Source organism: Nannospalax galili, unplaced genomic scaffold (genome assembly GCF_000622305.1).
Source record: "Nannospalax galili isolate Female #2095 unplaced genomic scaffold, S.galili_v1.0 scaffold709, whole genome shotgun sequence".
In the NCBI taxonomy this organism is placed as follows: Eukaryota; Metazoa; Chordata; class Mammalia; order Rodentia; family Spalacidae; genus Nannospalax; species Nannospalax galili.
The window spans coordinates 2,421,435-2,447,117 of record NW_008360314.1 but is presented as its reverse complement, the minus strand read 5'-3'; the positions used below and the strand labels follow the sequence as shown (position 1 = coordinate 2,447,117).

Sequence of the window (25,683 nt, the reverse complement as noted above, 5' to 3'; positions counted from 1 at the left end):
TCACTGAAGCTTTAACATATTCAGTATCACACTCCAGAGCAAGAGTACATATCTTTCACAAGTGGGTGCAAGTTTCTAGGTTCACAATTGAATTAATAAAGTTATATATTATTGAACTCAGTATAAGCCCTGTTAGACATTAAATTGGATGAGTTTTTAACCTTTAAAAAAGATCTCCATTTCATTTTAGAATATGTTGTTCCTTGCAGAAAGACTCATTGTTTTTGCTATTAACACTGAGATATTGCACATGCATCTCTAATCTGTATGTATCTGCTTATTACTAGTCATAATCGGTTGCACTTGGATCCTTGGTGCCTGTGTATGTCTATAAAGTCATCGGGTAGATTTCAATGGTATTATTTATCATCTCTACTAATTAGCATTAGGACATTGATTTTTTTAAAGGATTTGGTGGGAGGATACACAAATGAGGGAGACCATCTTTTTTTTTTCTTCTGAGCCTGTGTTACTTCACTTAGTATAACAGTTTCTAGATCCATCCACTTACCTGCAAATTTCATTATTTCATCTTTCTTTACTGCTGAATAGAACTCCGTTGTGCAAATATAGCACATTTTTGTTAACCACTTGTTAGTTGAGTGGCACTTAGGCTGCTTCCATCTCTTAGCTATTGTGAAAAGAGCAGCAACAAACATGGTTGTACAGGTATATGTATAATGGGATGATGAGTTCTTTGGGTATATGCTAAGGAGTGGTATAACTGGGTTATATGGTAGGTTCATTTTTAGTTTTTAAAGAGTTCTCCACACTGTTTTCACCAGGATTTGGTATCATTTGTTCTCTTGATCCTGTCCAGTCTGGTAGGGGTAAGATGATACCTTAGGGTGGTTTTAATTTGCACTTCCTTAACTACTAACAATGTTGAACACATTTTGAGATGTTTCTTAGCCATCTTTATTTCTTCCTTTGAGAACTCTCTGTTTAGATCTTTAGCCCATCTTTTAATTGGGTAATTTGGTTTCATGCTTCTTTGTTTTTTGAGTTCTTTATATATTCTGGATCATAAACCTCGGTCAGATGTGTCACTAGTGAAGACTTTTTCCCGTTCTGTGGGTTTCCTCTTCACTTTTCTGATTTTTTCTTTTGCTGTACAGAAGTTTTTTAGTTTAATGAGGTCTCACTTGTTGATTGCTGACCTTGATTCCTGAGCAACTTCTGTCCAATTTAGAAAATCCTTTCCTACACCTATATCTTGTAAGTTCCTGCCAATATTTTCTTCTAATACTTTCATGGTTTTCATTTCACATTGACGTCTTTGATCCATTTGGAGTTGACTTTTGTGCAGGATGAAAGATAAGGATCTAGTTTAATTCTTCAACAGGTGGTGGTCCAGCTTTGCCAGCACCTTTTGTTGAAGATGCTGTCTTTCCTCCATTGTGTGTTCTTGGCACCTTTATCAAATATAAGGTGGCTGAAATTGTGTGTACTCAGGTTTGCGTTTTCAATGATGTCCCATTGATCTATGTGTCTATTTTTGTTCCAGCACCATGCTATTTTTATTCACTATAGCTCTGTAGTATACTTTGAGATTCGGTATAGTAACTCCCCCCAGTGCTGCTCTTTGTGCTCAGGATTGCTTTGGCTATACGGGTCTTTTATGCTTCCATATGAATTGAGGATTTTTTTTTTCTAATTCTGTGATGCATGTCATGGGGTTTTTGATTGGTACATTGAATCTGTATATTGCTTTTGGCAGGATGGTCATTTTCACAATATTAATTCTTCCAATCCATGAGCAGGGGAGGACCTTCCATCTCCTGGTATCTTCCTCAATCTCTCTCCTTAATGATTTAAAAATTTTATTGTAGAGATCTTTGGTGTTTTGGTCAGATTTATTCCAAGATATTGTATTTTTTTGCAATTGTGAATGGGAGCATTTCCCTGTACTCACTCTCTCTAATTGCTTGTTATTGGTGTATAGAAAGGATACTGATTTTTGTAGACTGATTTTTATAACCTGCCACTCTATTGAAAGTGTTGATCAGTACTTGTAGGTTTCTGGTGGAACCTTTTGGATCTCTTAGGTATAGTATCATATGATCTGCGAAAAGAGATAGTTTGACCTCTTCTTTCCCAATTAATACTCCTTTAATTGGCTTCTTCTGTCTTATTGCTTTAGCAAGCATTTCAAGCACTATGTTGAAAAGGAGTGGAATAGTGAACATCTTTGTCTGGTTACGGATTTTAATGGGAATACTTCCAGTTTTTCTCCATTTAGAGTGATGTTGGCTGTGGGTTTGTTGTAGAATAGCTGGTAAATATCTGGCGGAATAGCTTTAATTATGTTGAGGTATGTTCCCCCTAGTCCAATTCCCTCTAGGATTTTGAACATAAATGCATACTGAATTTTGTCAAAAGTGATTTCTACATCTATTGAGATGACAGCGTGGTTTTTGTCTTTGAGCCCATTTATATGATTAATCATGTTTATTGACTTCCATTTATTGAACCATCCCTGCATCTCTGGAGAAAAGTCAACTTGATCGTGATGAATGATCTTTTTAACATGTGTTTGTACGTGGTTTTTCAAGTATTTTGTTGAGAATTTTTGCATCTATGTTCATTAAGGATATGGATCTATAGTTTTAATTTTTGGTTGTGTCTTTTCCTGGTTTAGGTATTAGAGTGATGATGGCTTCATAGAAGGAATTTGGGAATTCTCCCTCTGTTTCTATCATTTTGAATAATTTAAGTAGTATTGGTTGGAGGTCTTTAAATGTTTGGTAGAATTCTGCTACAAATCCATCTGGGTCTGGGCTTTTTTAGTTGGGAAGATTTGTATTAATATTTCAATTTCCTTATATGTTATGGGTCTGTTTAAACTGTTGATCTCTTCTTGGTTTAATCTTGGTGGTTCCTGTGATTTTAGATATCAATTCATATCTTTTAGATTTTCAAATTTGGTAAAGTATAGATTTTTAAAATATTCACTTATAATGGTCTGGATCATTTAGGTGTCTGTTGTGATGTTCCCCTTTCACCTCTGATTTTGTAGATTTGGATTTTTTCTTTCTTTTGGTTAGCTGGGCTAGGGTTCTGTCTACCTTGTTTATCTTTTCAAAGAACCAGCTCTTAGATTCATTGATTCTTTGTATTGTTTTCTTTGTTTCTATTTCATTAATTTCTGCTCTGATTTTTCTTATTTCTTCTCTTTGCTGGGTTTGGGTTTCATTTGTTCTTGCCTTTCCAGCATCTTGAGTTGCAGTGTTAGGTCATTTATTTGGGCTCTTTCTAGTTTTTTAATGTAGGCAGTTAGACCTATAAACTTCCCTCTTAGGACTGCTTTTAAAATGTACCACAGGTTATGTTTTGTTGTACTGTCCTTTTTGTTAAATCCCAGGAACTCTGTTATTTCTTATTTTCTCCTTTGACCCACTGTTTATGAGTGTGTTGTTTAATCGCTATGAGTTCCTGTAGTGACTAGGGCTTTGTCCAGTGTTGATTTTGAACTTTATTGCATTGTGTTCTGATAGTATGCATGGAATTATTTCAGGTTTTTTTTTTTTTTGTATTTGTTGAGGTTTGTTTTGTGGCCCAATATGTGGTCAATTTTTGAAAAAGTTCCATCGGGTGATGAGTAGAAAGTATATTCTTTGGTACTTGGGTGGAATATTTGAAAGATATCTGTTAGGTCCATTCAATGTATGATATCATTTAATTCAGATGTCTCTCTCTGTATTCTTTGTCCAGTTGACCTAATGGACACAGTGGTGTATTGAATTCCCTACTATTACTGAATTGGGATTAGTCTGTGCCTTAAAGTCCTGTAGTGTTGTTTTTATGAATTTGGGTACACCAGAGTTTGTTGCATATATGTTATGGGTTGTAATATCTTCTTGGTTAATTGTTCCTTTGATCGGTATGAAGTGACCTTCCTTATCTCTTCTGACTAGTTTTACTTTGAAGTCTATTTTGTCAGATATTAGAATTGCAACCCCTGCTTATTTCTTAGTGCCATTTGTTTGGAATATTCTTTTCCATCCTTTCACCTTAAGGTAGTACCTGTGCTTGAAGATGAGATGGCTTTTTGCAGATGGCAAAAAGATGGATTAATCCATTCATTTGGCCTATGTCTTTTGACTGGGGAATTCAGTCCATTGATAGTTAAGGTTATTATTGAAAGAGGTGTATTAGTTGCTGTCATTTTGATTGCCATTTGTGTTCTTTATCTAATTTTATGTTTCCTCAATTGTACCTTTATTTATTTTCTTTCCTTGCTCCTGGGGTATAGTTGTTCCTTTCTCCTCATTTTGTATTGTTTCAAGTATTCTTTGAAGGGTTGGTTTCATGGACATGTATTCTTTCAGGCTATTCATGTCATGGAAGATTTTTCTTTCCCCCTCAACTATAATAGATATTTTTTTCTGGGTAAAGTATTCTGGGCTGGCATCTATTGTCATTTAGAACTGGAAATACCTTGTCCAGGCTCTTCTGGCTTTCATAGTTTGCATTGATAAATCAATAATAATTCTGTAATTCTGATGGGCTTGCCTTTGTATGTGACGTGTTTTTCTTTTGCTACTTTCAGTACTCTCTCTTTGTTCTGTACATTTAGAGTTTTTACTATATGTCGTGGGGAGTTTCTTTTCTGATCCTATTTGGGGTTTCATGTGTTTCCTGTATTTGTATGGGGATATCTTTCCTTAATTTCAGGAAATTCTCTTCTATAAGCCTGTTTAAGATCTGGTCAATACCATTAACCTGAAATTCTTCTCTGTCCTCTATGACTATGATACGTAGATTTGGTCTTTTCATGGTGTTCCACATCTCTTGCATATTCTATTTCTGTTTTTTTTTTTTTAATTCTTCCTAATCTTTGCTTGAGTAGTCCAGTTCTTCAAATTTATTCAGTTTTCCATTTCATTCATTCTAGCAATGAGGCTTTCCCCTGTTGTTTCAACTTGGCTTATTGAATTTTTCACTTCCTTCTTCATTTCTGGCTGAGTTTTCCTCAATGTTTCTATCTCTTTTGTGAATTCATTCAGAAGTTTATCCCTATTTTCTTTCAGGTCTTTGATTTGTTTGTTTGAGTGTTCTTTAAATTCATTGAATTCCTTGATCATGTTTATGACTGTTATGTGTTCTGAGTTATCTCTAGTGGGTTCTCCTTGTAGAACTCTTCTACAGGACTGGTGGAGTTTGGAGGGCACATAGTATTTTGGCTTTCCATTTTATTATTCTTTCATTGTGATTTTGGCATGTGAATTTTTTTGTTGTTGTTTGTGATTCTGATATGAGAATTAAGTTGAAGTATGCTTTTGTTTGTATTATTGGTGTGCCTGATCCTTTTCTTATTGTTTGTGTAAAGCTGGTTGGTTCAGGTTTCAGGTTCTCTCAGGTTTTATTTTGGAGGGAGCTGATGGCTTCAGATCACCTACTCAGGAGCATCTACAGAAGCCCTAGTCAGGTTCCAGCCAGGTACACTCAGGTTTTCTTCTAAGGTTTGGACCCGTACTAGTGGGAACTCAGAGTAAAATTTGGGAAGTTCCTAAGGGGGGGATTTTGAAACTCTCATTAGGTCTGCTGAGTTCTCCACCCCTATGCCAGAGGAAGGTGGGAAACAGACAATTAGGGGACTCTCACCACCAGGTAGAGGCAGGATCTGGGCATTCTCAGGCAGTCCCTTGCATTCTCAGCCCTATGCCAGAGGGTGGCCTGAAACAGGTACTCTCTGGAGGTCTGCTGAGATCACAGTCGATACGCAGATGGAGGTTGGAACCCATCCTCTCAGGCTGTCTGCTAAGATCTACTCTCCCCTGCACTTTTCATTTCAGTTGCCACATCCTGTTTCCATAGTTTCCCTCTCTGTGTTGTTACGACCTTCCATGCCTTTGGAGATATTCGATTTCTTCATATGTTTCTTGCTTTTTTAGATCACTTTTGTATTTAATTGTAGAAAAAGAGAAATCTGTGCCTAAAAAGTTGTTGATGGCTTTTTCTTGGCATGTTGACAGATCTGTCCTGTAGATGTCAGCGTCCCTGGACAGCAGAGGTGACTCACCATTCCACCACTATGAAGCCCTGCTGAGGAGGAGCTGTGCTTCCTCCAAACACTGAAGTGTGAAATCCAAGAGTGCTTGTATTTAGAGACAGGGCCTTGAATAGGCTAATTAAGGTTTAAGTAGGCCACGGGGTGGACTCCAGTCCAACAAGATTGTGTCCTTACGAAAAGAGGAAGAGACTTCAGGGAGTAATATTCATAGAGAAAACAGCATGAAATGACCCAGAAAATGTTTATCTGTCATCCGAGCAGAAAGATATAAGGAAAAACCAACCCTGTCTTTGTAGTGATTTGGAACTTTCGCACTATAGAATTGTGAAAATGTAAATTTCTGTTGGTTAAGCCGCTCAGCTATACCAGAAACAAGCTAACAAAGAAGTACAATCTCAAATATGATTTGTCTAGCCATTTAAAATTTTGTTATTAACTTTAAGCAATGTATTATAAATTAGCCTTTAGGTTGTCATAGTGATGAAGACAATGTGACCATGGTTCAAGCATTTTTATTAATGTCTAATAAAATGTCTTTTATTGGGTCTAATTTTAAACTCAATAAAATTTTTCTTGGTGAGATAATTCAACAAGAGGAAACATAGAAAACATCCTTAACTACTACAATAAGATTTTAAGTAGAATCTTGAAAGCAAAATAGACTTAAAACACTATGATAATTTCTTAATTGAGAGACCAACGTGTCATATGACCTGAAAGACTTTTAGAGCAATAGGAGAAAGTACATAAAAAACCCGAGGGGGGAAATTATAGCAGAAATAAATAAGTACATTTGTATGTATGTATATTTGTATATATATATGTGTGAAAAATTATGAGACCATTTTTATCCAATTATTTTGTTTGAAAAAAAATGACATAGGAAGGATCCTTGCCTTCTAGTTTCTTCCCTGGGAGGATCTGTTCTATTACTTCTCTCACGCTTTAGCCAGTGAGATATTCTTTAAGAAACCACGTAAAATGCTCGTCCCTTGCACTAGACCCCCAATATTTAACTGTTGACTCTCTTCTGTAGTAAGCATTGACTTGTTTCTCATTTTGCATAGACAGGATCAGAAATGATGCTTCAGGCCAGATGTAGAAATCAGTTGTACATGGGATAAGTTAGTTCAGCTCTTGAAGCACTTGCTCAAGCTTTATGGCATGCTGGGCCACCACCTTCTCTTGGTTGTAGTTATTTGAAATAACATTTAGTATACTGAGATGCTGAGAAACAAGCCAGAACTTGCTTATTTAGAATCTGAAAAAGTTATTACCGGTAACAACCTAGTGTAGAGATGGAGAGTAGTTGAGACATCTATGTTCTATGTGAGAGAGGCACAGCACACTAAGTCCAAACCAAAGATCATGACCTAGGCCCTAAAAGCTCCATACCCAAACTAAGTTTATACCTATATGAGCAAGCTGCCTTTGTTCTCTGCCATTTAAGCAGTAACTTAGAAAACTTGCTTATTTGTATACATCTGAGATCTATAGATAAAGGTGACTAAAAAAAATCAGACCCTAGTACAATTTTTCAAAGCTGAGCAATCAAAGGAATGATGGTGAAGGTAAATACATGTATTTGGTTTAAGCCAAGATGATATACAGAAGTACAAAACCCAAGAAAAATAAATTAAAGGAATATCTGATCAATGTGGGCAAGCGAGACAGAAATAAGCAGTATGAAAGCAGGCTGCAGATATTCACCTCATCTTTATAATCAGAAGAAGAGACCAAGGAATGCATGCTGCTTCCTTTCTACAGTTCAGGATTCCAGCTAGGGAATGGCACCACCCACAGTGGGCAGATCCTCCCATTTCAATGAATTCAATCAAGATAATCCCACAGGCATGCCCAGAGACTCATCTCGAGGTGATTCTAGATTCTCTCAAGTTGACAACACTAGCCATCCCACCTCTGTGATGAAGAGAGTTAAATGTTTTACGGTACTTCTGTCATATGTTCTTGGTATGACGGAGACAAGAGGAATAAATAAGAAAATATATTGTGGGAAAACAACTATTACAAAAGTACTAAAGGCCAGAAAACACATTGTAACATATGAAATGCATGTTAGTTGTAAAAACAAAAATACTGTGTTTTATAATAAAAAAGTATATACAGCACACTTCCAGTTGAGAAAACTGAATTTTATTTGTTCTTAGGAACAAGTTCATGAAAGTTTAAAATTGCTTGTGAGCAGAGACCCCTGGGGACCTTAAGCCAGCCATGCTTGGCACTGTTTGGAGTCATTTAAACAGTCCTCTGAAGTTTGATGGTTTATGGGCAATTGGTTTCTCACAGACTTGGCTTAATTTTCAATAGGGGATACTTAATATTCCATTTTATTCAAGATTAATGGGAATGAATTAGGAGATACCTTGCTGAGTTTGTTTCAAGATAACAAATAAAAAGTGATTTTCACAGTCATTTAACCGAAGTTGCTAGATGCCATTCAATTAATCTTATATATATATCTCCAAAATACATTCAGGTAATTAAAAAATGAACTTTAGAATAATATCAGAGTTCATTACAGCCATCTCCATAAGTAGTTTTAATACTATTCTATTCTATCCAGCCTTGGTGGTACAGGCTTGCAATCCCAGCTAGTAGAGAGACTGAGGCAGGAGGATTCTGAGGCCAGCCTAGGCAAATTAATAAGACCCATATATATCTCCAAAATACATTCAGGTAATTAAAAAATGAACTTTAGAATAATATCAGAGTTCATTACAGCCATCTCCATAAGTAGTTTTAATACTATTCTATTCTATCCAGCCTTGGTGGTACAGGCTTGCAATCCCAGCTAGTAGAGAGACTGAGGCAGGAGGATTCTGAGGCCAGCCTAGGCAAATTAATAAGACCCTGTCTCCAAATAGAAAACAAATAAACATACGAAGAAGCACAAAATAAATAATTAGATAAAAATTCAAAAGAAAAGAAGACAAAAAGGCCTTGAAATAAGTGGAGGTGGTGCGCTTGTCAGCACGCTCAGTGCCTTGGGTTCCCTAATTCCTACCACAAAAGTAAAAGAACATATGCACATTCTTAATGCATCTCTCTTTTATTAGAAGATGGATGCATTTACAGAGCTACTCTTTGAACTTAAAGGACATTATGACTAAACGGTATAGTTGCTTTGTATTAAAATTATGCTCTTTAAGGTGCTGGAGAGATGGCTCAGTGGCTAAGAGCACTGGCTGTTCTTCCAGAGGACCCAGGTTCAATTCCCAGCACCCACGTGGTGGCAAACAACCATCCATAGCTCAAGTTCCAGGGTATCCAATGCCCTTTTCTGACCTCTGAGGACATTACATGACATAGGTGCACTTACATGCTGGCAATACTCATAAAATAAAACATTTTTTGAAAAAAGAAAAAAACATTTTCTCCTCTAGAACTCTAAATGTACAGTGCTTCATATAATTAATTTCCAATATTTGCACACGCTGAAAATTGGGATTTGCATTTAGGTGGTAATGAATGCATTATATTTCATTGACACAAAAAGCTAACTTCTTTTGTGAATTAGCAATTCCTAAGTTTTCATGAAACGCGAGTGGTTTACTAACACTCAGAAGTAGGTGCCATTCCTCTGCTCCTCCTTTTGGAGGCAAAGGCAGCTAATGGACCTCCTCCAGGCCACTTGGCTGTTAGTCTTTCTCCGGTTCTTTCTATAAACCATCCTGCACGTGCTGCTTGCACACATCATATGATTTCATTTTCTGAGCATAGACTGGAAATTGAGAGCTGTGATTGCTTTTACCAAAAGCAACATTAATCATCTTCTCAAAATTTTTTTATTTTGTGAGACAGGGACTTGCTATGGAGCCCTCCAATCTGCGATCCTCCGGTTTCAGCCTCCCAAGTGCTGGTATTACCGGTGTTTGCCCCCACATGCACCTTCAACCATGAAATTCTTACTTGGACTTTTAAGATTTATTTGTTTTTCTTTTGAGACAGGGTGGCCTTGATCTTGTTGCATAGCCCAGGCTGATCTGGAACTCAAATTCTCTTGTCTCAGCCCCCCAAGTGCTTTGATTACAGGTATATACAACCATGCTGGCATAATTTCTTAGATTTTATTTTCCCCACTAGTGGACAGCATTTTTTTTTCTATTTCAGATTACTGTCACAAAAAATGCCAATCTTATTTCCTGTGTTCTATGTGAATATGCTATAATGATGTATTTGTTTGCTGAGTTGTTTAACGATTTTGAAAACTATTGCTTTCATTTAAGGAAAATAAATGATAAAACTTCCTCCTTATTCAGCCACAGCAATAAATATAAAAGGACCATAATTACACTTTTAACATGGAAACTATTCCTTTATGCCAGGCAACACTTTTTCTTATACTGTAACAGCTCTTGCTGATTAGAGTAAAATCTGTGTTTATTTTACATATTATATGTTATACATGAGAAATACATGTTTATTATAATGTTCATCTACAATACACATACATATATATACACACATATTGCATGTTACATATTTTACATACATATATGCACACATGTATATGCAATATACTTGCTGAAGTAACATCTGAAGTATTCACAACAGTTGCTATGATAGGGGAACATGACTTAAGTAACTTCTGTATTGACTCTGTGTTCCAGCATCACTGACTAAGCTACATACAGCCTTTTCCCACTTCCATATTATTGTACATTTATGTAGAAATGCTTGCTGTGTCATGTGTATGTATCTCATTATGCATGTTTGATAAAAGACTTAATTTTCTTTACTGTTTTGGAACTGAATAACAATAAATTAATAAGTTAAGATTTTATGTCTGCTTTCATTATTGACCAAATACTAAAATTTGTTCTCATTGAGCATGTGTAATTAACTGTAATCAGTATCTACCAAGAAAAGAAAATTTTGTAACTGTGTTTAAGGCATTCCTAAACAAGGGATTGATCATTGTCAATAGGTTTTGTCTTATAATTATTATTGATAACATTTTGTGGTAGATTATGGAACTTCAAAGAATTAATTTGTAGTGATTCTTTTCTCTTAATTATTTATTTTATTTTAATTTATGTGTATGTATATGTGTGTGTCTGTTCATATGTGTGGTGGTGCCTGTTCATATGTGTGGCGGTGCCTACAAAAGCCAGAAGCACCAGACCCTCTGGAGATGGTGTTATAAGAAGTTGTAAGCTACCTGATGTAGGTGCTTAGAACCAAATTCTGTTTATCAGACAGCAGCAAGTGCTGTTAACCACTGGTCTATCTTTCTAGCCTCTGCATGTATTTTTATTAGATAATCATAGGCTACATGCAATTACAAATTAGAGTCTTAAATTTTCCTGGAATCTTTAAGGCTTCTCTGACTACACTTGGAAGACTGTTGAAGATGTTCTGTGTATCACCACTCAGCACAAGGCAACGCTTCAAATTCTTGATATTTTTGGTGTAGGATAACATTATCCTTTTCATAGCTGATCAAGCTTTCTGCAAAATGTGTTCTAAGAAGAATGTTTTAATAGAATCCTGCAATGGAAGGCAAACTGCTGAGAATATAACCCATCTGGGAGACCCTTTTGTTCCTTCAAAAGTTATAAATGAGTGTATATGTTTGCTGCTTATAATGACTGTTGCTGTATTTCATGCACTCTTAAGATTCCACCTGTTTTTAGACAAAGCATTTTTCTACATAGTAGTACAGAAGAATAATGCTGCCAGTTAAACTGTAGCCACATTTGATGTGAAAGATGATAAAATGTGTATAAAAACCCGTGCATCTTGGAACTGGTACAGTGGGGTTAGTTCTTTCCATTTTAAGCAACTATTTAGATAAAACATTATTTGGTAGGTGGGCAGTAATGAGTGATTAAGTACTGCAGTAAATTACAACTGGAGAAGCATGGAATCATCCAATTCTAGTCACTATTTACTGAGTGTAAGACAGCGCTAGCTGGCTTCTCATTCTGTCCTTTCCTATTCCTGGTCCTCTCCTCTTCTGTCTTCATCCACACTGTATGCAGCCTTTCAGACATTTCCTCTGTCCATGTGGTGCTTCTTCAAAACAGCTTTAGCATTGCATTGTAAGATTATATAGTTTATTTTGAAGTACTTGCTCAAAGTCTCCATGGTTGTTGAAATAGAATTTTTTAAGGGTGAATTTTAATTGCTTTTATTTTCTATTTCTAATAACAGTAAATAAAAAAGACAAAACCATTTTTTTTTCAAGAAAAGGAGTTTTGAGTGTTCTTTATCCACCAGCGCTGAGGACATCATTGAATGGTAACTCTGAAAAGTGGCTCTGGCAGTACAGCTATGGGGTTGCCACCTTCCTGGTATTTTAGTCACATTGAATGTACACATGGCATTTCTGGTGGCCAGAAAAATAAGGATTTCAGAAAAAATGGGAGCACCCTAAATATTACAAGTCTATAAATTACTAATCGTGCCCCTTCTTTTTATTCACTTGTTTTTGATAACAGATATGGAAAACTGATTTTTCTTTCTTTCATGTTTTCCCAGTAGTTATTTCTTTTGTGGGCATTTTTACCATATCTGTAAAGCTTAACATCATGAAAAAAAACTTTTTAAAGGAAGTTTCTTTCATTCTCTCTCTTTCTCTCTCTCTCTCATCTCTCCCTCTCCCCACATTTGAGGCCTTGCTGTCTATCTTGGTTTAGACCTGTATTAAACTTAAGTAGGCTGAATCACATAGCACATGTGTCATGGAGCTTCTGACAAATGGTTTCTATCACAAAATAGTCAACACTCCATTGACAACGTGGCTCCTGGAGGACAGAGCATTTTTGGCACTAGAGTTGAGAAGCTCTGATAGTAGTAGAGGAAGGGTGTTCACTATGAAATAGACATGGCATTCCATTTAATAATTTCCTCAATGATATTAATAGTAATAGTGTCTCAGAAATAGTTCTAGTTTAAAATGTATTATCCTACCTTAATTCTCCCATACAAACAAACAAAACTCTGTTAAAATAAAAAAATTTAGGGCTAAAAAAAAAAAAAAAAAACACGAAGAAATGTTGAAGGTATTTAAAATTCCTATCTGTCCCCTTTTCCTTAGAGTGCTTTCTGATCCCCACAAGGAGGCAGGACTGAGAAGGTGTAATGCATATGAAAGCAGGAAAGGAAGGGAGCCCTCTTGACAACAGAGGCCATTCTTTCTGGCCTCCACTGATGGGCTTCTGGTGAGCTGATTATCCAGAAAGTCCATTTGTCTCCACTGCCATCACAATATGAAAGAACCTGAGTGATGTTTCTATTACCATCTGTTAAAATGCCACCATGATGACTGTGCTGGATAGCTTTAGTGTCATCTTGACACACCTGGGTTGAGGGAGCCTCAGTTGGGGAATTGCCTCCATAGGACTGGCCTGTGGCTATGTCTGTGGGTCATCTTCTTGATTATTGAGTGATGTGGGAGGGCCCAGCTCACTGTGGGTGGTGCCACCCCTGGGAAGGTGGGCCTATGTTGCATAAGAAAGCAGGCTGAGCAAGGGCCAGGGGAGCAAGCCAGTAAGTAGCACTCCTCCCTGACCTGTGCTCCAGCTCCTGCCTCTAGGTTCCTGCCTGAGTTCCTACCTTGGCCTCTTGATAAGCTGTGACATGCGAGATGTAAGACAAATAAACCCTTTCCTCCCCAAGTTGGTATTGGTCAGAGTGTTTTGTCACAGCAATGGAGAAACAAACTAGGACAATGTCTTGTGCATAACTCCTTTAAGACCTGACATTTTTCTGATATTTCAGTCAAAGTATATCAGACAAGCCTTGCTGTGGAAAACACAGATTATTTGATTTCACAAAACTGTGGGCAACTTGAAACAGGAAATTCTCTGTTGTTGTCTTGTGTTCACCTGTGCCGCTCTACAATTCATTGGGAATCAAATAAGTGCACTACAGTCTTAGTTGACCTGTACTTGATATTTTAACCGAGTCAGTCAATATTAATTTTTCCATTTCTTTCTAATTGAAGGGATTCAAAATACATACTTTTAATAGACTTACCAATTAAGTAGGGTTTTTTAATTTGTTGTTCAGTACTCTTTAATAGAAAATACACTGTTTTATTCACTATCTTATAAATTCTAGATATCAGATTTTTTGTAAAAACTTTATTACATTTAATTATTTATATGTGTGCACGCATGTGTTTGAACATGTGTGTGTGTATGCCTGCACCTGCCATGGCATACATGTGGTTGTCAGAGAACAAGTTCCAGGATTCAGTTCTCTCGTGGGTTGACTTCCACTGTGTGGGTTCCAGGGATTCAACTCACGTTGTCGTCATTCTTGCTCTTACCCTCTGAGCCATCTCACTGGCCCTTAGATAACAGAATCTTTAAACAAGAATAGAAATATGGCATAACTTAGATGATGGAGATATATAAAAATACCTTAATTCATACACCCCAACAAGGAAGATTATTAATGAAGATAAAACCTTGTTCTATAACCATTTGATATCAAAATACCATGCTAAATTCTTTTTCTCTTAGGAAGAAATCATAGTCAATTCTTGATTGACTATTCTTGTTGCATTCTGTACAAATCTGCTAAATTCCTAAATCATATGTCATTAAAAGGATGAAAACAAATGCTTTTGGTTGCCTATAAAATTATGTTTAGGGCATTCATTGCTTCTATATAGGTCCATGGTAAGTTAATCTCTGAAAAACTTTGTTTTTTTGAGACAGGCTCTCCCTGTAGCCACTGACCAAGAACTCAGTCTGGCCTCCATCTGTCCCTGTGTGCTCCCCCCCATGTACTGTGTGTATGTGTGTGTATGTGTGTGTGTGTGTGTGTGTGTGTGTTGGTTTTGTTGAGCCAGAGTCTCAGAAAAAAATTTTAAAGCATATTAAATAAATATTTATATCTGATCAATATTAAAGTCATGTGGCCTGTTTTTAAAATGGAAAAAACAATTAGTGCTATCATCTTTCTATTTTGTAGTAGTCTACGCTAAATACAATGCATTAGTTCTGCACCTTACATAGGGTGGTATTTTGGTATTACTTCAGCCTGTTTCTTACTTTTGTCTAGTTTTCACAGATGATTCTTATTTTAATTTCATGCAAACGAAGAATTAGAGGATGCAGAAACGTTCTTTCATAGTTGTCTGAACTTCATTCATTTATTTACTTTTTGAGTTTCGTACATGCAGAGGAATAGCAGACATGTCTTGGAGACTGGGAAATCTATGTGTACGGTCCTAGAACTCTGGGAACTTGACCAGTTATCAGGCTGAGCTACCCTGATCTCAGAAAAGCATTGGCTCAGCTTATTCTAAAGAATGGACTAAACAGGAAATAATTTAAGTTTATTAGCATTAATCTTCAGAGAAAAGCATAGTTGCTTTTGAAATTGAACTGAGTGCTCTGTTTACAAATGAGTGTAAACTGATGGAGTCTCAGATTTGATAAATTTCTTTCTGGAACCTCACTGAGCCCATCATTTGAGCATCTTCTGAACATTTCTTTTTCCCTCTGAGTGGAAGTGCACATCCATTTAGAATACCTGGAATCCTTGTGCAGGCACTCACTGGCTCTAAACTGTCAGTAATGACATCTGACTCTTCTCCCTAGACTTACTTCTCCAAGGCATAGATTGTGATAAGCATACAACAACAGCCATAGCTGATGTGAATTAAATTTTATTTTGAAAAACATAATTGGCAGGATATTGTCAGACATACTTGAAAGGGTGTAAAAGATATGATGCCACCACATTTGAGAACAATAACTCACTGTCTTCATAGATATTCAAGTCCTATAATTATTCCACATCACTCCTATAGGCTATGTCACCATCATAAGATGAAGTCTTTGATGAGAATGTATGTGTATCTGACAACAAAATGAATAGAACTGCTATATCACTTTGTTACAAAGAAAAGCAGGATACCTGGGGGTTAAATAAACCTACCCAGGGTTATACAGTCAGTGAGCAGAGGTGTTGGATGGCTGAGTTTGGGACCCAACATGGATGCTCTGCTTCATTGCCAACAATTAAAATTAAATGAAAAACCTCTTGGCAATTTCTTCATGAAAATATAATTCAAGGTACTCTATGATACTTTGCCTGCTTTGAACAACTATTAATAACAAAGTTCAACTATTAGCTAACACTAATGAAGATTGCAGTCATTAATTTTGGTTGAAAATCAATATCAGTGGTTTGTATACATGGGCTGGTGGTAAATGCGTGGCTTGAAAAATCTTTTGAAATTTGGTAGTTGTAATTCTTGAATCTATCCCACAATTATAAGTAAACCCAGTATTTCAGATTATCATCCATTTCCATGGAGGGCCAAATGCCCTAGGTAAGCTGCATTTACCCATGTTTTCCTAGGGGTTAGGAGGAGTCTTTTAGCCATATCCTAGGTGGATAGAAAAAGAACACCAATAGTATTCAGAAAACTAAAACCACACTGAGAATACTAATTGAAAATCATATGAAGTCATGAGACTCACATAAGTTCATATTAAGTTACTTATTTCCCCTAGAATAGAGAATTTTATTGATACTTTAAATATTATGTAGAACTTCAAAGTACAAACAAATACGATATTAGGTAAAAAAAACAAAAAACAAAACAAAACAAAAAAACTTTTTCATGTTAAACTGGAGTAGACTTACTGATGGGTCTGAAAGAGAACTAGGATGTTTCCCAAGCACTTTCTATCATCTAGATGAACCTGGATAAGTCTCTATCCTCCTTCAGAAACAAAGAGCATTCACCTCCAGATTTCAGTCAACAGCCATTTCATCATTTTCTTTTTAAACAAACCAGTAAAGTTTCCAAATGTTTTAGTTGATTTTACATTTTCCTATTTCAGATTATTTACTAAATTATTTCCTGATCAACCTGAAGCTGTAGTTCCATTCTGGGACAGAATACTAGACAGGCTATTCTGCTGATGAGCTACGGTAAACCCTTTCTGACTCTGAAATTATAAATTAAATTACTTAAAACCTTCTCTTAAAAAGTATTCTTGGACAAAGATAAAGATGAAAAGTGAATCCTTTTCTGAAAGCACCTGAGTTTTCTTGTAGTTGTTTTGGGCCTACATTAGAACACTGTTGTCCAATTGTATATAGAAATCTGCCCACAGCAACTGCTCTTACTTCATTCTTTAAGCATTCTACTCATCTTTGAATAATCAAGGTAACAGGTCACAACACAGGTAGATCTATGAAGAATAAGGTTTCGAAGTCCTGGCTAAAAATAACTTCTGCGAGACACCAGATGGCGTATTAGAAAGCTCAGGGCCAGGTTTCTTAGGTTTGGTAGTAGGGACAGGACCAGGAGTGGACACCAAGTGCTACAGAGTGAACCCCCATTTATACAATGCACATCATACCTCAAGGACTTTCATAAGCTCTTAGGTACAGAGGAAGGAGCCTTACCCGGGCCTTCTGCTCCATTTCTAGCATTAATCTTTCATGTTGTTCAGCTATGGCCAGGGTTGCAGAATGGACCTTCTGATAGATCATTTCTCCTTCCCTTGTTTGAAAAGTGAACAGTCCTTCTCCTGTGTCACACATTCTGTAAAAAATGGAGAAAGAGAAAAGGATGGGACTTCATGGGTTCAAGTAACAGTTCTCCATGTCAAAGATGCCTTTGCCCTCAGGTCACCACCTCCCTACTGTCACACGAGAGGGAACTCATGGCAATAATCCATACGTATTTGAATTCTTAAAGATTCACCACAATTTTCAGGAATAGGTAAAAATGATTTAGATCATTGCAGCGCTTGCCTTAACATTAAGAGAATAAAAGCTAACATTGTTTTCTTGAAGCATTTCATGTTTATGATATAAAAACATTGCAACCTTTGAGTTTATACCACTTCAATAGACTTAAGAAAAATTAGTTGTTTTATATTCATTGAAACCAGAGAAGACAATTCTATTTCTTTCATATATTTTTAGTTCTTTACATTTTCTTTTTGTTATTAATGGATGTCCACACATAGGCCGAGTCTTATATTTAACAACATAATTCTTAAATAAACCTTGGCATAGTCAATGGAATGATGTGTAATAAAGGAGACTCTATTTGAATTTGAGACTATTTACCTTGAAGTTTCTGTCAATATCAAGGGTATGAACTTAGGCAAGATGCTCAACCTGCCAATGTCTCCTTTCCTAATCTTCAAATAGGAATATTAGAACTATTTCACAAGATCATAAAATGAAGTCTGAAGAGTTGACAAATGAACTCTTTACAGTGCTGCTTAGGACACAGTGAATATTCAAAAATGTTGGCTGTCCTTATCATAAAGTTTGGAATTATTCATAAGGAAAGTTGAGAACTAGTTGAATAAGTATCTACCACTGGTTTTATTTCATTTTTGCTTAATACAAACAATTTTACTATTATGATATAGTATTAGGGGGAAATATTTGTACAGCTATTGCTATAGTTGAAAATATATAACATTTAAATTCTTATGATGGAATTGTAGAGGAAATATCAAAATATAAGTTTGTTTTCAATTATTTAATGATTATTCCCTCTTAAGACAATTTTCCTTGGAAAAATTGATTGACAAATTATTAGATGATAGAATTGTAGGTCAGTTTTATTAACAAAGGCTAATTCTAATATGAAACATTTTAATCAATATTTTAGCTCAACCTTTAAGTATAACTGAATACCTACAAAATTATTGTGCTGTTAATAGTCTGATATTAAGTATTATGTGTTAAGGGTTATGTGTTGCTGGCTTGGGGCTGATACAACAAGATATTTATAGGTTACAAACATCAAAATATTCATGGGCCCAAACTATTTCTTCAAGCTTCAGAACATTTTAGATTCTTCTCTGTAACTCTCCAAGGAGATTTTAGCAGAAAAGAAATTGTCTCAGGAGGCTTCCAGCATTGCCCAGGCTGTCACTGCCATCCCTTCGGGCCCTATCCAGCCAGTACTTAGCGTCTGTAAAAGCGATCTTAATAAAATTCACACAGCGTGAAATGGAAAGTCTGGGGGGAAAATGAAGAGTTTTCACAAAGTGAAACAAATGAGCTATCCTTGTTGATTGGGGCACAAGGAAATGCATCAGTTACAGCGAAACCATTGATAAGTCCTAGCACATCTTGTTTGAGGGTGAGGTTTTGTTCATTGTCAACTGCAAAATACTGCTTATTAGCCTTGGGGAATGAGATAATGAAGGCATAAATTGTTATTTCATACTCAGTCATTGAGATGTGAAGTGCTGATGCCTGTCCACTTCCTGAGAGTTAATTCTGCGCAGTGGGGGAGTCTCAGTGCTTACAGGAGGATTTTCCCATTCACTGAAATAACTACTATACAGTTTATCCTTTGATCAAGGAACAGACATTTTAATATATTATCACAAAAAACAAAGAGATGTTAAGTAGGAGTTGCTTCTTCACCATGATTACGTCAGTCCAGAGGAAGGTCAAGATTGTTATACGGCCTACTCATGCTTGTGTCTTCTGCCAGCCATGTTGGCATGATCACATTGTCTCCTTGGTTTTACAAGTGTTGTCTGTGGAATACGCAGCATCAGAAATGGAGGCTTTTTCTTATCTGTGTGAAGAGTTTCATAGTAGAAATCCAACACTGAAAGATGGCTTTTGACTTGCTTTTCAAGGCAGGGTCCACAGACATTAATTTATGTTCAGAATCCAAATCAGAATCCGTATCTCAAATATGTTCCCAGGTGATTCATACACACATTTTGATGCCTGAGACTCAAACTGCCTTCCTGAACATAACTTTCCTTAAAGGGGGAAGAGCTAAAACAGAGATGAGCATAGCAGTAGAATATCTTAACTCTATGTCCACCAGTGTGCCATTCAAGACATGAGTCCGTTTATTTTGTGAAAAAGTGAAAATATGGATGGTATGTATTTGTCTTAACTGGAAACTAAGAATTTATTAATACTTATAGATGAGACTATCATCTCTTAATACTTAACATATTTGTACAAAGTTAACATTTTTTTCTTTATTAGTTTGATTTTTTGGCTCGTTTTTACTTATGTGTATATTTGTATGCATAATGAATATGTCATGAGTGTGCAGGTGACCTCTGAAGCCAGAGGCATCAGATTCCCTGGAGCTAGAGTTATAGGTGATTATGAGATGCCTGATGTGGATATGGGAACTTAACTCTGGTCTTCTGGAAGAGCAGCAAGTATCCTTAACTGCTGAGTCATCTCTCTATCTACCTCTTTATCTAAATTAAATTGTTAAAGGCTGTAATTTTTGAATTGCTGCTTGAGCTCTGAGGAATAGCCTTATAACAATTCGGATGTAAGTAGGATAGGCTCACTTGTTTTCACAGTTGCTTTGTTTAGTTTGGATTTGATAAAAAGGAAATTACATCAGTATAGGACTCAAGTGCCATCATATCACAACCGTCATATACATCTATCATAGTTTTCAAATAAGTCCTATAAATTAGACATTATTTCATACCCGAGAATTAAAAAGAGAAAAAATACACATAATTCATTACTTCTGGAAAAATTTAAGCAGCAGGGAGAAGAAAACCATTGGTCATAAAACTCTATTCAGATGAGTGTGGTGGTGCTCACTGGTAATCCAAGCTATGGGGAGGCAGAGGCAGGCAGATCTCTGTTAGACTGAGGCCAGCCTGGTCTATATATCAAGTTGTAGGTAAGGACTACATAGTGAGACGGTGTCTCAAAACAAAAGCAACAACAACAACAGCAACAAAAGACAAAATATTTCTGTAGTGTATGAGAACCATCAAGTAGAAATACGAAGCCCTATGTGAGGCAGTGGAACATGGGCCCAAGGAAGGCTCTAAACTATAAGTTCTCATCTATATAATGGGGCCAACAGGAATTAGACACGGGTTTAAAGAGTTAATTTATTTACTAATTCCTTAAATGAAGTAATGTGATGACAATAACCAGGACAGGGCTATTGTAGCAGGTCTAGGTTACTCAAACCTTGCATATTCATTCCATAGTAAAGACTTTTCAGGCTCATGGGGCTATTCTATATATTTCTGTATGTCTTGGGACTGCCTTACCACTTTAACCAGGTAGGTGATTAATAATGATGCAACTGGGTCATGAACTGCTTTGATGCTGATGATAGAGTCTCAGCACCTGTGGAGGGCCACATAGGTACTGAGTGTCTACATGGGGGTCCTCCAGCAAAGCCTTGCAGGTCAAGGCTCAGGTGAGTGTCTTGGAGAACATCACATCACAGACCCTCTTCTGAGAGAATTGTGTCCTGTTCAGTGCCTCTGGGAAGGGCCCTAGAACCACATCTTAAGTAAAACAGCTTTGCCTTGTGACTTTTCTAGAGACTCATGATGCTAAAAGCAAGCTTGGGTACCCTACTAAACTGACACCTCTAGTGTGTGCTAGGTTGTCAGTATATATCAACATGATAAGAATATAAAAATTCCAACTGTGGTGGCTAATGCTGGTTGTCAATTCGACACAGTTGAGGAGAGAACCTCAACTGAAGAATTTCCTACATCAGGTTGGCCAATGGCCATTTTCTTGACTGATAATTAATGTAGGAGGGTCCAGCCCACTGTAGGCAGTACCATTCCTAGACAGGTGGACTTGGGTCACATAAAAAAGGTAGCTGGATGTGAGCCTGAGAGTAAGCCACTAAGCAGCTTTTCCCATGGTCTCTATTTCAGCTTCTGCTATAGGTACTTGCCTTGCATCCCTTAGCTTCCCTGGATAAGGGGCTGTAACCTGTAAGGTGGAATATTTACCTTTTTTTGAAGTGGTGACTTTGAAATGTCAATCTTTCTCCCAAAGACAAGTGAAGGAAGAGAAAGCGACCAGTTAGTGAAGGGGACAGAGAAGAGGACAGGAGAGTGAGTGTGAGTGAGCACAGTGGTGTATGTGTGTGAACATGTCATAATTAAGATCATCATTTTGTATGCTCTACAGATTAATACAGAGAAGAATGGAGAAACTACTTAGAAATAAATGAGCAAAGTCTTGGGTTTGATCTCCAGCACCACATAAACCTGGATGATGGTCCATGCCTGTAATTTTAGCAGTTGGGAGGTAGAAGCTGGAGAATCAGAAATTCATGGGCATTCTAGGCCACATAGGCAGTTTGAGGTCCGCCTGGGATACATGTGGCCTTGTCTTAACATAAGCCCACAACAACAACAAAAAAAGACAATTTAAAACAATTCTCTGTAAGGTTATGGATAAAATTTTGCTCCAGATGTAACAGTGGACCTTCAGCATTTTTAAAATTTTCTCAGCAGCATAATTCCATTGTCACTGTGAGATTTGCAACATACTTAAAAGACAAAATATTTATCCTGCATGCACACAAAAAGGTTAAGTTCTCATCAGTAAAGTAGAAGCAGAGCAGATTCCTGAAAATTCTGGTGTTTCTCTTTAGGATTTAAAGTTTAATGTTTAATTATAGAGAGTAATGAAACTCTCAAAAGCACAGCTTCTCTTCAGAGCAATTTAAACCAATTAACACTTATGCGCTGCTCATAGTTTCATCTTTATTATCACTTGGCGAGCTAGTATTTTGCTTTCTTAGTAACTAGGGAAAGCGTGGCTATTCTAAGACCTCTGTTGGTCAAACTTGGTCTATGCTGAGGAAATGAACAAAATGGACAGACTAAAGCAGGGTCATGGAAAGTCCAGAACAGATCCGATTCATTTGAGAGTTGAGTGACCAAAGTAAAATCTCAGATCAGTGAATGGCAGATGTGTTCTTTAGTAAACTTCACTAAATAGTTTGTTTTTGAAAAATATATCTGATTCCATGTCTCCACGTACACCAATGTAAATTCCCATCAATTGAAATCATCATAAGAGGACTAGCACAACACTCAAAGGAAATATAAAAGGATTACTATGCAAACTCAGAGAGGGGAAAGAATTTCAAATCAAAAAGTGAGAAAAGATTTGCAAATCTACTTGCAAAATTATTTGTGTGGACATGTATGCATGTGAATGTGGTGTATGTAGGTGGTGTATGTGCATGTGTGTGCGGGTATGTGGGCCTATGTGTGCAGGTGCAGAGTCCACATGAGGACTTCCTGCCTCCTCCTGCTCTATTACTGTCTGCCTTATGCTTCTGAGACAGGGCCTCGCACTGTGTCTTGAGCTATATTCATGGCCAGCAAGCCCCAGTAATTCTGGCCCTCCTTCTCTTAGCACTGGTATTACAGATGTGTGTGAGATCTCTCCTGGTCTTTCATATGGGAGCTGAGATTTAAATTCAGGTCCTAATAATGCTGCATAAAATGACTCTTATCTACTGAGATATCTCTCTAGCCTTGTGAAAATATTTTTTTTTGTCTTTTTGAGACAGGGTCTCTTTGTAGCCCCAGCTGTCCTGGAACTCACTATGTAGGCCAAGCTGGCCTTGAACTCACAGAGATCCGCCTGCCTCTGCCTCCCGAGTGCTGGGATTAAAGGCATGTGCCACCATGCTTGGCTTGTGAAAATATTCTTAAAAGAAAAATTCTTAAGATTTTCAAGATTGCAGCATTAATTTTTCATCTATAAAATAATGTCTGTAATTTTAATAGTTTTTCATAGTGTTGTTGGACCTTGAATTAATACATATCCTTGAGTACCTATAATTTATTTTTGTTATTAATTGAATATTATTCCTATTACCACCACTACTGAAATAATTAGATCTTTAAGATATAGTGCTAAAAAGAAAGTAAAAGATGAAAATACTATGCTTAGTGTGCCAACATTTGTGTAAAAATGTGTGGGATAAAATTTCTGCAGAGAGGAGGAAGTAGTTGAGACCCATTGGACAGCACTGTAACTAGTTAATGATGACAAATTGTGTTCTTGAAAAATGCTAAGTAGAGCTGGACATGTAGCTCAGTAATAGAGTGCTTGCTTGGTGTGCAAAAAGTCTTGGGGTGTAAGCCCCTGTATATCAAAAAACCAAAACCAAAAAAAAAAAACCCAGAAAAGAAAGAAAAGGTAATCTGAGAATGGTTGGTCAATAAGTGATCTTACTACAAAAATAACCACGTGAGATGGTTTGTATGTTGTGAGCTAGATTTGATCATTCCATTATAAATATGTACTAATTTATATACCAAATACTTTAAAAATATTTTATTTATTATTTTTATTTTATGTGTATGAGTGTATTGCCTGCATGGATGTAAGTGCACCTATGTAGTGCAATGCTGCAGGGGTCAGAAGAGGGCTGTGGATTCCCCTGGTACTGGAGTTAAGGACGGTTCGTAGCCACCATGTGGGTGATGGGAATCAAACCTGGGTCCTCTGCAAGAACAGTCAGTGTTCTTAACTGCTGAGCCATCTCTCCAGCCCCATACCAAATACTTTTTACAAAATGTGGTTTTGGCTGTGAGCCTGAACCTTTAGTGACTATATCATCTCACCATACTCAAAATTGGCCAACATGCAGAGAATAAGAGACTATGGAGGGCTCAACCCTGAATGGGACATCTATATCACACTCTCTTCTCCCAAGGGATCATTGCAGAAGAGGGTGTAGAAAGATTCTAAGAGCCAGGTGGTAGATGAATACAAGAAAGTTGTGTTGTCTGGACACCACAGTGTACTTATACATATGAATCTACAGCAGTTAACAACAGCATGCACAAGATCAATGCAAACTCAAGCCAGGCAGGGACCCAGCATGGATGGGGGAGGTGGGCAGGAAGCTCCAGCCCTAGTTGAGTCTCTATTAGCAACTGATAGATGCCAGGAAAGGGAGAGTCACTCTTGTTTATCGGTGTATCACCTGGTAGGTTGACCAGACTCCAAGAGATAGACACACATCCAAAAGCATTTAGGAAACACAGATTCCATGCCTTAAGCCTTAAAAAAACCAAATAATAGAAGACATGAAGTTTGGGGAGGGGTAGTAAGGTGGAAGTGGAGGAAGGGTATCTGAATATGATCAAAATACATTGTATGAAAATCTTGAATCAATACAAATATTTCTAAGGTGCATTGGAGAAGAATTTATAGGCATTTCTCTTTCTCCCCTCTTTCCTCCTCTCTCTCTCTCTCTCTTTCTCTCTCTAGGGTCTCACATATCTGAGACTGGTCTTGAACTTGCTATGTAGTTTGGATTGCAGGTGTGTGCCATCATACTGAGTTCATTCAGTGCTGGGAACTGAGCCCAGGTCTTTGTGCATGTTGGGTGAGCACTGTGCCAACCAAGCTACATCCTCAGCGCCATCTTTGGATTTTCACTTCAACAGAAAAGGCAACTAAATCTTCTTGAAATAATCTAAAATTTTGGCTTTAGTGAACATTAAAAGTATACCTGTATAAGATGATTTTCTGTTTATCTAACATTATGCCTTAAAAATCAGCTAGTTGATGTCTTCTATACATGACAGGGAAGCTGCACCCATGAAACCTCAACAATATAGTTGTCTAAATAAGACCTGCATAATGACCACACTAGATGACATGCCAACACAGATACACAAGGAATCTCACATGCCCCACCCCTAGATGAAGAGCTATGGGCAATCAAAGGCTACTGAGAAGTCAAGATTCAGTTTTCTCTAAGAACAAGCTCTTTCATAGGTTACACAGCCTCAAGTGGTTGTTCCTAAATACATGTACATAGAGATATACTAAATGGGTTCAGTAGCTTGGAAGGTTTTGTGCCCACTTGTGAACGTGTGTGTGTGTGTGTGTGTGTG

The 25,683-nt window shown here is 37.0% G+C and overlaps 1 protein-coding gene across 1 annotated transcript in view; it reads right to left on the bottom strand.

Annotated features, from left to right (window-relative positions):
• Positions 1 to 25,683, bottom strand: part of Dok6 (docking protein 6) — a 523,930-nt gene that overhangs the window by 121,504 nt on the left and 376,743 nt on the right. The window contains exon 6 of the mRNA XM_008824928.2: positions 17,423 to 17,561. Within this exon, the coding sequence (XP_008823150.1) occupies positions 17,423 to 17,561 (139 nt within the window). The remainder of the gene's footprint in view (positions 1 to 17,422; positions 17,562 to 25,683) is intronic.